This window comes from Punica granatum, chromosome 7, assembly GCF_007655135.1.
Source record: "Punica granatum isolate Tunisia-2019 chromosome 7, ASM765513v2, whole genome shotgun sequence".
NCBI classification, from domain to species: Eukaryota; Viridiplantae; Streptophyta; class Magnoliopsida; order Myrtales; family Lythraceae; genus Punica; species Punica granatum.
In genome coordinates, this window is record NC_045133.1 from 9,831,523 (window position 1) to 9,844,412 (window position 12,890).

At 39.8% G+C, this 12,890-nt stretch overlaps 1 protein-coding gene across 1 annotated transcript; it reads right to left on the bottom strand.

Annotated features, from left to right (window-relative positions):
* Window positions 1-4,429: 4,429 nt before the first annotated feature.
* Window positions 4,430-12,476, bottom strand: LOC116213805 (auxin response factor 6). The gene is made up of 14 exons (XM_031548882.1): window positions 11,614-12,476; window positions 10,491-10,603; window positions 10,122-10,220; window positions 9,369-9,425; window positions 9,129-9,284; window positions 8,709-8,793; window positions 8,367-8,457; window positions 8,082-8,246; window positions 7,702-7,824; window positions 7,524-7,599; window positions 7,256-7,403; window positions 5,683-6,776; window positions 5,262-5,452; window positions 4,430-4,976 (listed from the first exon to the last, which is right to left on the bottom strand). Exons 1-14 carry the CDS (start codon window positions 11,654-11,656, stop codon window positions 4,769-4,771), a joined length of 2,649 nt encoding a protein of 882 aa, XP_031404742.1. The 5' UTR covers window positions 11,657-12,476; the 3' UTR covers window positions 4,430-4,768.
* Window positions 12,477-12,890: the final 414 nt, after the last annotated feature.

A 12,890-nucleotide genomic window follows, 5' to 3' on the forward strand; every position in this document is an offset into this window, starting at 1 on the left:
CCTCGCGAACTCCTCATCTTCATGTCTCCCCTTCTTGGATCGAGATATACCTTTTTCCATGGATTGATCTTTCTTGTTGCCCTTACCGTGAGAGGATGTTTTCCTCTGTCTCTCCAACTTCTCGATAAGTTTGAGTATGGGGTTACTACGCCATATATCCCATGATTTTACTATTTTCTCAAATTTATTTCATACTTTAAAAATTATCCAAAAGGCCTATGATTTATATCTTTTTTCAAATCTATCACGCCGTCAATTTGTCCGTTAATGAAATGTAAATGGGCGTCAAATCTATCCCATGGTTTTAATTTTTCTCAAATTTATTCCATAGTTTTAATTTTTTCTCAAATCTAATCCGGCTAAAGAGACACAGTGGCAAGAATGGGCCGACTTACATTCCACTTCAGCAACATTGTTAATTGTTGACAGAGAAATTAATGTCATGATAAATTTAAAACCAGATGTAAACCATGGGCCTTTTTGAATAATTTTTAAACCACGGGATAAATCTAAGAAACAGGTGATACCATGAGATATCTAGTGTAATAAGCTCTTTGAGTATCAATCCCTTTATTATCCCCATCTCATTCTTCATTTCGACCATGGGGTCTGATATGAAATGTGCCGTTCCAAGGGCCTTGCTTGGTAGTAATTCGATCGAGGAAGCCATTTGAGCCCATAAGTGCATCCTTTCTTGTTCGTCTTGAGGACCTGCCGCCAATTCTCCATTTGGGTAGGATCGATCTGCAATGAGGTATCCATTCCTTGAGAGGCGGCTTGAGTCACATTTTCCTACAAAAAGAATCAATACCAAATAATTATTCACGACGCTATATGCAAAACTCCCAAAGTAGTATAAATAAATCTTTTTTTTTCATGTATTAACTTACATGTGTCTCTGCCGCATAAGGACTACCACATTGCTTATCTCCTTTTCACCTATGATATCTTACAAACATGCTGGTCATTGAAGGTTCTGAACCCGCGGACTTCTTCTGCAAATGATGGATGGACGACTTATCATGATTATTTCTATCATAACAATAAAAAAAAAACCAAATTGAGTATCTTAGAAGACGCACATCTCGATAAGCATGAGTACTATAGGGTATACTTCCACCGTAGTGAACTGAAGTTTCGGCATTAGACATTCAATTGACCTTGTTTTGTTCACCTTCTTTTGAGTATCTGCCTTTTGCCCATTCTTCCTCCAACTCCAAATGAGCTTCTCCAATGAAGTTGCTCATCGACTTACCCCGTCGGTGGTCGCAATAAATCTGTTGTAGTCGGTCAACACATTTATGAACGAAATAACTACGGTTTAGTATTTGAAGCAATCATATATTCCACTATTGGAATAAGAACTCTTTCTCCTCGTCTGGGACATCCCTATAAAATTTGACTATCGGCCTCTTTGGCTCATAGAAGCTGTCAATGTACTGCCTTAGAACGGATGTAACCATATGGGTGCCTTGAATGAAATCAATCCATTTGCAGACAAGTTTATGTTGTTCAAATTAAGAAAGATAATAGTCGGGGATGTGTACTTATGTCCTTCTCCAAAGTCCGATATAAGAAAAGGAAAGTCATTGATCGTACACGGCTCGGTAGGGTATTGTATAGTCTTGAGCAGCACAGAACGACAACTTGTCTGCTGAAAAAGGGATACTTGAGGATAACTAGGTCCGCTTGATTGTTCTCTTCTCATTTTTATAAACAAAATTGACATTACTCACAAAAGGGACTATTTTTTGTTTTTCTTTTCTAAGGTTTTCAACAGAAAACAAAAAACAAAATAAAATGGTTGTGCATTATATCTTCCGACAAAGTTTCAGATTTATTTATGTTGCAATTGAGTAAGTTCCCTCAATTTTCAGAAATTTTGAACTATAAAAATATTTCCAAAATTATAGATAGAACTTGTTCAAAAATTTCAATTTCAATATATTAAGTCGTCCTTGTAAGAAGTAACTATCGTATTATCCTTTTCTGCGATAAAATTGCAAAAGTAATCACTGAAAAGTAATTCTAGTGTATAAGTTCAAACAAATCACAAAAATTATTATAGTTTAGTGGTTAGTCCTTATGTGGTCACTAAATCCATCAAAAAAAAAAATGAAGCCCCTATTCTTTGACTGATTTAAGATTCGTCCCTAAAATTTATGCTTTTAGTGTCCCCACGTATAAAGTTGCCACAAATGGATGGAAAGCAATGGCCATCTCCGATATTATTTATTTTACGAGTTATTTTGGAACATTTACTACCTTATAGTGTCTGGGTAAAACATTAGTATCATAATACTTACTTTTAATGACAGCATCAGGCATCGTCACAAAATAATTAGATCAAACTACTTAACAACGACTATTTGGAAATTTTATCACTGAACCACTACTTTTTAGTGACTATTGCCATCATAGTAACTGAAAAATTCTCGCTGAAATGTGCTTTCTTGCTGTGAAATTCTAGTTGGCTGGCTGGAGACAAGTGGGATTTAAACGGGTGGGACGATCTTTAGGAAATCGAACAGGTACAATTGGTAGCCAGTTGTCCAAAGACATAAGAAATCTGCTTTTTTTAATAAAAAAAATTAAGCAAATAAAACATCGTGTTTTTAAGGGTTAATTGCATTGGCGGTCCAAAAAATTTCATAAAGATTACAGATTTGTTCAAAAAGTTTTTTTGGTAATTTGTTAGTATATTAAGCTTTAAAACCGTTTCGATGTAGTGCATTCCGCCATCTCGTGTTTGACTTCGTTAGTTCAATGCTGACGTGGCTTATTACGTGTCAGTATTTATCTAATATTGCTCAAATTTTAAAATGAAAAATTTGTTTTTAATTTAAAAAATAAAAACAAATCTAAATTTATGTTTGGAAACAGAGTTATACTCTGTTTAACTCTACTCCAAACTTTTTAAAATTGCAAAACGACCTAAAATTTTAAAAATTTTCAAAATGTACCCCTCCTTATCTCTCTCTTCCTCCTCAACTTTCTCCCTCTTTTGCAAGTTCTCTCTCTCTCTTCATCTCACCGATTGATAATATGAAGATTGAGGATGGTCATCCTGCAATCGCGATCGTGAAGTGAATCGAGGGTTTCCAGATCCTAGGATTTTAGGATTGGTAACGGACTGAGTGAGGAGATTTGAAGATCGAGGATGGAGTCGAAGTTCGTCTTCTTTGCTGGTGTAATAACGACTTCCTCGAGCTTGACAATGGGTGCGACCAAAGCACTGATGTCCTCGTTGGCGACGTTCTCTTCTTCCCCATGCTCATGCTCCGGTTCGGTACTAGCCATATCGAAGAATGTTGGAGCAGACTATAGTGAGAAATGTAGTGTGAGAGAGCCAAGCGAGGGCTCGATTTGATCGAGAAAGAGAGAGGGGGTGGGGTCAGGACGAATCTCGCCGAGTCGAAGGCGAGGGCAGGCTCGAGACGGATCGCTCCTGAGTCGAAGGAGAGGTCGATACGATGAACAGGGGGAAGAAAAGATGAACAGTAAACATGCAGAGCAGAGAGAAGGGTGAAGTAAAATTGAAAACTTTTGAAAAATTTGAGTTATTTTGCAATTTTAAAAAGTTTGAATTTGTTTTTATTTTCCAAATAAAAATTTAGATTTGTTTTTATTTTCTAAATTAAAAACAAAATTTTCATTTTAAAATTTGAAATACATTAGATAAACACCGACACGTAATAAACCACGTCAATGTCAAACTAACGACGTCCAACACGAAATGACGGAATGCACTATATCAAAACGGTTTTAAAACTTAATGTACCAACAAGTTACCAAAAAAACTTATTGAATTAATCTATAACCTTTATGAAACTTTTTGAACCACCAGTACAATTAACCATGTTTTTAATGACTAGGGCTAGGGCAACAGCAAAGAAGACCAACAGGGAACCAAGGAACGTTAAATGGGAATGAATAGGTGCATAGTGGATTTATGGACATAAACCGAGGAGGCACAAAAGTTAAATGTTGTAAGGGAATGGGTTTCGTGCCTTTTCTCATACACACACACACACACACACACACACACACACACACACACACACACACACACACACACACACACACACACACACACATATATAAGGGTATTTGTGAAATTTTATATAAAATACTATGGTATATTTAGAACTTAAAAGTCGAGAAAGAAACACTAAAATGAGCTTCCTATTTTTATATGTAGTATAAATTATTGATGAGAAGAGCTCCATGGGACCTGACGAAGGTAAGATCGGATGCAAAAAGGATGAACAAAGGATGTAAGACGCACAAAGTGAGAAATAGTTCAGGACCACAGATCGAGCACGATGACACTGTACTAAGACCTTTCATATTTCAAGTTCATTTATGTCATAGTAACGTAATCAATCATTTAATGAGTGCTAGAGAAAAGCTAGGTGAGTCGCTACCGAGTTCGAAATAAACACAATCACCTCGTGATTCAATGTCATCCAGTTCCCTATATCTTCGCGACCTAAACAAGTACAGAAATCAAGATGTGTATTGCCATCTAATAACATTTGATTTCTGAACTGAATCAACTGATGACGTCAAACAAGATGTACTAAGTTCAGGTCTTAGTGATTCTGCAGAGGAAAATATCTTATCACACATTGATGGTTATAAGTAAATGGTTCTCTATGACTAGGGCTAGGGCCAAAAACATTGAAGCAGCCTTCCAAACATTAGAAAGACTGAGGAGCGGAATAAACCTTAAAAACCCGGTCGGTCGTGAACAGGGAGGTCTGCCTCAGTAATCGAGGGACCCCACGGATGGAATTCCAGTGCTCAAACTTCGAGAGTCCTGGCGGGTCGTGAAATCATCGCAAGTGGTGGTGCCGTTCGGGAGCCTCTGAATGGGGGTCGCCGAGTTAAGAAGCTCAATGCCACTCTTTCCCATCTCCTGCACTTCTTCTGGGGACAGGATCTTTATGCACCACACACTGCTCACGAACTCCCTGCAATGACAGGAATACATAAGGCAATTTTAATGTTAGTAATTACATGCCGACTAGGCCAACCATGCAAATGGCGAATTGCTTTACAGCCTCATAAATTACGTGGTTTTCAGAAGGAAATCCTTGTCATTTGAAAGCATGACTGTGTTGTTATGCTTTTATGTTCCCTTATTAGTCCATTGTATGAAACACACCGTTGCATTTTGATTAATCTGAGACTAGTAATTCACCCACAATTATATGGCTATTGAGAAAGAGTGTGTAGGGGAGGGAGGAAGAACTCACGGCCAAGGGCCATCGCCGAGGAGGAGAACGTCATTCTCCCTGTCAACGAATACAAGCTGCCAGCCTGATCTCAGTGGGTCCTCCAACAAGCCTTCCAGCCCAAACATTTGGGCTAGCTCGCTTCTTAGCTCGTTGTAGCTGCTGAACTTTGTTATGTCCAGCGACCTGCCGAAGGATCCCGACTTGTAAACCTGTGATGACAAGTCCCCGGAGGATTTTACCAGAAAGCATGTTACTCAATTAATAAAACAGTACAAAGTTAAACCAGTTCAAAGGATGCCTTTTTTTCCCTTTGCAAGTCCCAACAGATAATTGCGATCAATTCAAAATATTTTCTCCATATAACCCTCATTCTCAAAAAGGAAAAAGACAAATGAAAAAGTGAAATTTTTCAACAACTGAAGACAAACTTTTACTTCACCTTCACGAAGGTTTTGGAGGGTGTGTTTCCTTGGCCCGTGTTCTCCGGCGATTGCAGAAAACCGGATCCATCATTGCAACTTGCCGGTGTGATTGACGGGTTCAGGCCAAACTCAGATCCCATATTATTGCTCATGTAGTTTGAAGTGAAGGGCAGATTGGTTGATTCACCATCACTTCCTACGACCCCCCTGAGGCCTGAAAGCCCATTCTGCATCAGAAGTGACGAGGGTTCGAGGTTAACACCAAACAAAAGATGGCTCTGAGGGTCTGTACTTCCTTCTTGGTCCACCGAGCAATCTCTGGCACCGGGAAAGGGTGGCAAGGAAATGGAACTTTGGGTAATACTGTTATTGTGGGCTGGAGGGCCCACTTGCTGCATCTTGGGTGAGACGTTATTGGAATCTCCCGAAGGATGGAGGCGTTCGACTGCAGCCCGCTTCGATGGCCACGAGGAAGGGGATGATATTAGAGGACTGGTTTGAGGCAAAGAACAAAGGAGGTGGGAAGATTCATCCTGAGGGAATGAGCCCAGAAGGCTCTGCAGAGGAGAGACCACCGGGCTTGTGACTGTGTTCCCATTTGAATCTGAGAAACTCATTTGGTGGCAGAGCAAAGGCATGGATTGGGACATTGAGGAAACACTTGGGGCCTGCTGGTGATCGACTAGCTGCTGTTCATTGAATGAGTGCTGCCGTGGCAGCTGTTGCTGAAGGAGTGGGTGCCCCAGGGCCTGGGTCTGGGACTGATGGACTGAATGGAGCTGGCTTTGTTGAAGAAAAGCTTGCTGGGGATGCGGTAACATTTGGGGCTGCTGCATCAAGGAAGATGACCCAGTTGGGAGATTTTGTAACTGCGGGATTTGCATAAAGGTATGTTTGGAAGGTTCAAGAGGCCTCATGTCTTGTTGTAGGGCAGCTGCAGCGGCCACAGCCTGGTACATGTCGGGTTGTAGACCCAGCAAGGAAGCATCAAGGCCACGCGGCTGTGCCCATGGATGTAGACCTAATCCTGAAAAGCTAAGGGATGGAATTCTCTGGTCCCCACCATCTCCTTGGAGCCACATCAGCTGAGATGCCATTCCCATACCATCATCTTTGATACCAAAAAAGACAACAGGAGATGATGATCAATTGAGATACAGAAAAACAATTTCACTCCAAGCTATCTTTCTAGGGAAAACCATAGGAAAATTATCAGGCAGTCCTAGATCTCAAATGCACATAGGTCATAGTTAAGAATTTCAGGTGTAATCAGAGTCTTCCAACAGTATCCACCGCCAAAAAAATTCTACAATGTAAACCACGGTAACGGAAACCTGCTTAGCTTCAGTCGTAAATTTGACTATTACATTTCAAGCATCCAGATTTACAGGCAAGTCAGCAATCAATGTTTCTGATTTACTGTCTATGTAATCTTCCGTAGAATTGATCAAGAAAAGAACATACCTGTCTTTCATGCAATCTAATTTGTCAGGTTCATTTACACCCTACGATTCTCCCTACCAGAAGGCACTTCTAAATGAGAGTATGTTGCATCTAGCAGGAAAAAACCAAGCCAAGAGAGTAGAATACCATGGAAAGGGGGGAGACCAGCCGGCCATGGTCGTTTAAGCCTGAGAGGGAATGGAGAGGGATACATAGGGAATGTTGTCAATGGTTCGATCTCCCACAATGATACTCTAGGCTGCCTTTCCCCTGCTGTGGATTCATCCCAGCCCACCTGCATCCAATTAAGCCCGTTTTTGTAAACCATGACGACAGCTAACAAGTCCTATATAAGGAAAATGCTAACTCGTGCAGTCTTTAATTCTCGAAATCGGATTAGATTTTTTGAACTGACCTTTACTGAGCGCCAGTGTGAATTCGGCCACCGAGCAGGATCCAAGTCACTTATGCCAGTGATCGTGCCCATATACCTGATATTGCCAATGACAAATTATAGTCTGCAAGTGAAAGAGTAAGCTAAAGAGGAACGAGCGACTACACAGCATAGAAAGCTTTGAAGGTGCAAGGCCTACCGCCTGACACTTGATTCTTCAGTCTCAAAAAGCATCCGAAACCGCATGCCGACAGAGATGCGTGTATGGTAGACTGCCTTCACGTACTTGGCCAGGGGTATGACAAATTCGCATGGGCTAGCCCTGAGATAGGAAATGGTAACAAAGATTAGAACAACCACAAAGTCATACTCTGCATGATTTTTTCGGCATGAAAGAAATAACATGTTATAATCTGATATGTCTTCCACAATGCAGTAATTGAACAGGTTCTTTTTTGCCTTATTTTTTGTCTAGTCTTTCAGAAACTGGAAATATAGAAAAGGGGAAAACTTCAGTGTATTTATTTCTCTTTCTTTTTTTGAGTAGGCGAGTATTTCATAAATTTAGAGAACTGGTACCTTGGATTGTAGAATATGGTGAAACGACTATTAGTCGAAGCTGCATGTGCTGCAGCTGCAAGAAGGCCCAAGTGCATACTATCGCTCGACAGAACCGATGATGGCATCACAGTTTGTGGCCGATTAGCGCGTCGAATACCAAGAAGTAACTGGTTCTTCTCATTCCTGATGAGATCCCAAATCTTTAGTTGAAAATTAAATGCAATTGCATGGGTAAAACTTCCGAGTAATATCTGCAATCTTTACGTAAGGCTGTTGAACGAATGAAGTTCATGAAGGCAGTACCATATGAAGAGGACCGAGTCACCAGCAACAAGCCTCTTAGCACTGACAAAAACACTCCATCCTGTTGTAAGGAGGTGCCTCTTGGGCTGCCCTGTTCGAAAGAGGCACCAGTATTTAGCGAAGAATTTGCATTCATAAAACCGATATCAGGATAGTAATGATCACAACCAACCGCAGTTTCAGGAGTGTTGAAGCATTCATTTTACAAATTTGCACCAATATGAGTCATTTTATTTATTTCAGTAACAGGGAGCATGAAGATAAACAATGTAGAAGTTAAAAATTTTAGCACATTAAGATTAAAGATGGATCCTTCCAGGGAAGTTCAAGAGAAAAATTGACCTCGAAATATATGTCTAAACTTCCACTCATTGTCATGAAGATCCCGTGCGATCAGTTCTTGGGCTGGAGGCTGCTGAGAATAGTCCTGCATATTAAGTAGACAGATGCAAAAAGGATCAGAAAAGCTTCGATAATTCTTTTTTGTTGAAACTCTAGATATAAATATATTCCATTAGGGGGCACCAAAAGGGTGAGCAAAATCATGCAACCATACATAAAGGATAGAACAAAATCTGGAGAACTCGAAAGCCAAGAAACAATAGAATCTATCATCTCAACTGCAGAAAAGCTCAAATCTTATCCACCTCATAATGAAGAAAACCCCTCTTTATGAAGAGAAACAGAAAAGTATCATTGGATGCATTTACATTTTAGCGTATTTAACTGGTGATATTAATAATAGAACAGCTGAACACATACAAGAGGAGGAAACACTTTCTCAGCTGCCCGTCGAGGAACAGAGAAGCCCCCATGAGTGCTCGTGTCACTTGCCGTCAAAGTCTTACAGAAGTAATTCGTAGGTTGCTTGCTTAGAGATCCTAACTCTGCAGGAAGGAAGGTCTCCTTTTGCTCTTGCTGCAGAATGAAGTTGAAACTGAAGGAATTCAAAGGAATGAGGAACTTAAAATTCTAAAAAAAATCCTAATTTTGAATACATACTGGACTAAGTGGTTGCAAGGTCATCTGCGCATAAACCTCATCAGTCTCGATGTCTGCCTGGAATCAAAACTGAAACCTGTCAGTGTTCCAGTTATGGAAACCTTCTAGTTAAGTTCATTTACAGAAAGCTATTCAAGTACACCCTTTTCCCATTCCTTGAAAAGCACAAAAATAAGGTAATAATGTTGGACTCTTCTATGGAAGCACGAAAACTTCCCTGTTTTGAAAAGTAGCTCGAATAAGATAGATATCTGAACGCACTTTACCCAGGAAGACAGAATAATTGTCAAGGGCTTTTTGACATTATGAAGTACTTTATTGCACTGACTTTCCTAAGCTTGAAGGGGATTCATTTGCAAGAGATCAACTCCATGCAAGGAAAACCCAGTTTAGTGTCATTCTTACTTGCAGATAGAAACAAAATTAAGTTGTCATGTTTTAATTGGACCAAACATTTTCCACGGTGCAAGGCAGAAAACTACGGTCTCTTGTTTTTCAATATTTTCCAAGAAAAGGAAATGAAAATCAAGAGTTTTCAGCATTAAATTGTGCTTTAGTTGCTCCATCAGAACAACCAGAGGTGGAGCAGAAATGAGATTCTTGCATAATTACATTTCCTTTTTTAGGTTTCCGACAGGGAAAAAAAAAGTTCTTTTGTTCTCAACAAAGTCCTGCAACAATTGAAACCAACTTGATCCATTTTATATTACGAGTAGAAGAATAGGAGCAGAAAGAGAACAGGATCATACTCACATGCATGGTCACATTGTGAAGCTGACAGATAAGCTGTGGCGGTAAGCTTGGGTAGTTGGGAATATGCGCATCTACTTCCCTGTTCGTCGTTGCTGCAACCTGATAAAGATAACAAACCAATTTCGCACCTTTACAGGAAGTTCCATGGTCGAAATTTCGATCTAAAAGCCAGTCAAGTTTCTATTTGAACAATAGTAATGAGGAGGGCTCGGGTTTAATTCAATCCCATCCCATATGTTCTGCCTGATAAAGTGAACTACCATTTTGAGTACAAGGCTATACATTTTAATCTCATCTGATTAATATCAACTTCAAAAATTCCATCTTTCTTTTAGGCCAACTTCAAAATTTCATTTGATTAACACCAACCTGCTCGCTATGGCCCTGAGGAAAGTAGACAACTCTGCTTCCAATGGCTGGTAGTGAGACAAGAGGACCAGCACACGCGTGCCATAGTTCGGAATTCAGGACTCTTTTCTCCCCTGCAATATTTACCAAATCAGTGACCATGACAAGCAAAAAAAAAAAAAACACACACACACACACATGTTCAACTAGAATAATTCAACACATAGAAACCCTCTGATGGAGTTTCGCAGCATATATATTGGAGAAAAAAGCATAGATAGCTTCACCATTTAAAGACGCGACGAACTACAGCAGTACTTATTAGCTGCCAGAAATTGTGGCGTTTTTGCACAATCCCGGATCCAACAATTCCAAAATGAAAAAGCGCATAAAAGAAATCACGAAACCCCTCCTTAAACTCGAAAAGAACATACTGGGACAAGATGCAGTGATTTTGAACTATTCTTGAAATAAATTATTGGAAGCAATCATCATTAACATCTACGTCCCACCCGAATTCAAACAGGACCACGAGTCAACCGATCTGCAAACCCGAGCATGGCAGAGAACAGAGAAACCAAGATCGTAATCTAAAAGCAATTAATTAACCCCCTTTTTTTTCCTTTTCTTTTTTTTTGGGTTTGGGTAAAGTATTAACCATCTCTGCTGGGTTGGTGACAAAACAGAGGGGGCAAGAACAGAGCACAGCAGGAAGACATGGGAAAAGTTGTGTCGTCCTTTTGGCCTCTAAACACCAAGCAGCATCTTTTTCTTCACTCGAATGGTTATTTATCACTCCCCACTTCACTCCACTCATCAAAACTTACGTATATATTCTGTATTCCCTTCAGCCCAACATCAGTTGAGTCTTTCATATACTAATTAAAATGTCAAAAATTCATCATCATTAAGACAATCTTTCCGTTGGTTTCCAACTTTCCAAGAAACATAAAATCCTAATCTCAGACTGTGACTAAAACGAAATTTCGATGTCTTGAAATTGATTTGCCTTTTTGGGTATTCAACTGAGGTAAATTCAGGAGAGCAGAAACCTCGGAGGGAGGGAAAAAGACAGAGTTTTGATGGAAATGGGAACAAATTAGAAATGGGAAGTAATACAGCACAGAATCCGTGAGCCAATTACCTTCCTGGTTTGGGGGCGAAAAACAAGCAGAAGAAAGCCTCATTTCTTGGCTTCCCAACTCTCTGTCAGTTGAAAGAAACACTTGAAACCAATTCTTATTCACTTGAATTTGATCTCAAAGCAACAAAGAAGATCCTTTAGAGAGAATTCCTCAGATTCCAGAGAAATCCTCCCAGCTCATCAGACAACGACCACAGCACTGATCACCAAAGCCAAAACCATTCTCCACGAGCTCCATTTCACCAAGCTGTCATCCTAAGAATGGAGCAGCCGCTACAAGAAGCTGTAATTTTGCTGGTGGAGCTCCATCCGAGAGAGCAAGAGATGCATGACGCAAGGAACCCTTCAACCAAAGCCAGTCCCGCTGCAGAGCACAATCGATTTCAGCTTCATCCGCTCCCAATCCCGTCGACCCACCAAGAGGAGTTGGGGTCTTGATCAGGTGGACTCATGTCAGGTGTTGGAGGCTTCTCCCACGGCCGTCAGCCCTCCATGGGAACGAGACGGGAGGAAAGCTCGGAACTTGAGGGAAGAACAGAAGACCCACAGAGACGAGAAATCCTGTAAATGGAATTTGGGATTGGTTGTTCTTTGGTGGAGTTGTTTCTAGAAACGGATAATGGAGCTCTGTTTCTCTCTTTGTGTTTGTGATAGTAGTAAACGAAGGAGGTGAAGGAGAAAGTGGGGAGGATGGCTCTGCTGCTGCTGCTAGTTGCGCTTTTTAGCTCTCCTCTTCTTCTCTCTCATCTCTTCTACTGCTTCTTCTTCGTCGTCTCCTCTCTCTCTCTAAAAAAATCTGACACGGACACACTCCCCCCCTCTCATCTCATGTGTTTCCCTCTCTCTCTTCCTCTGGTCTTGTCTGTGTATTTCTGACGGTATAAAAAGGGAGTTTTTGCCCCTTCAACACTTCTCTTTGAAAATAATTTTATAATAAACTCCTTTAAAAATTATTTTTCAAAATAGATTTATGTGAGTTTCTTTATTATCTTTCTAGTCCCTATAACTTATTAATTCGTTTCTTTTAAATCCATTTACAAAAAGCCTAATTTAGTTATTTCATGAATGAGTTATTTATAATTTTGCTTTAAACATATCTTAAAATAAATTTTGCGTAAATGAATCTATAAGGTTTATGGATGAAACTACAAAATACATGTTAGAATTTTATTAGAGCTTTGTTAAATTAAAAATATAAAAAATTGGGTAGTCAGAATGTCCTTATGTAGAATAAAAAGAATTACTAAAATACATATTTCTTTTTTTTTCTGGATTTA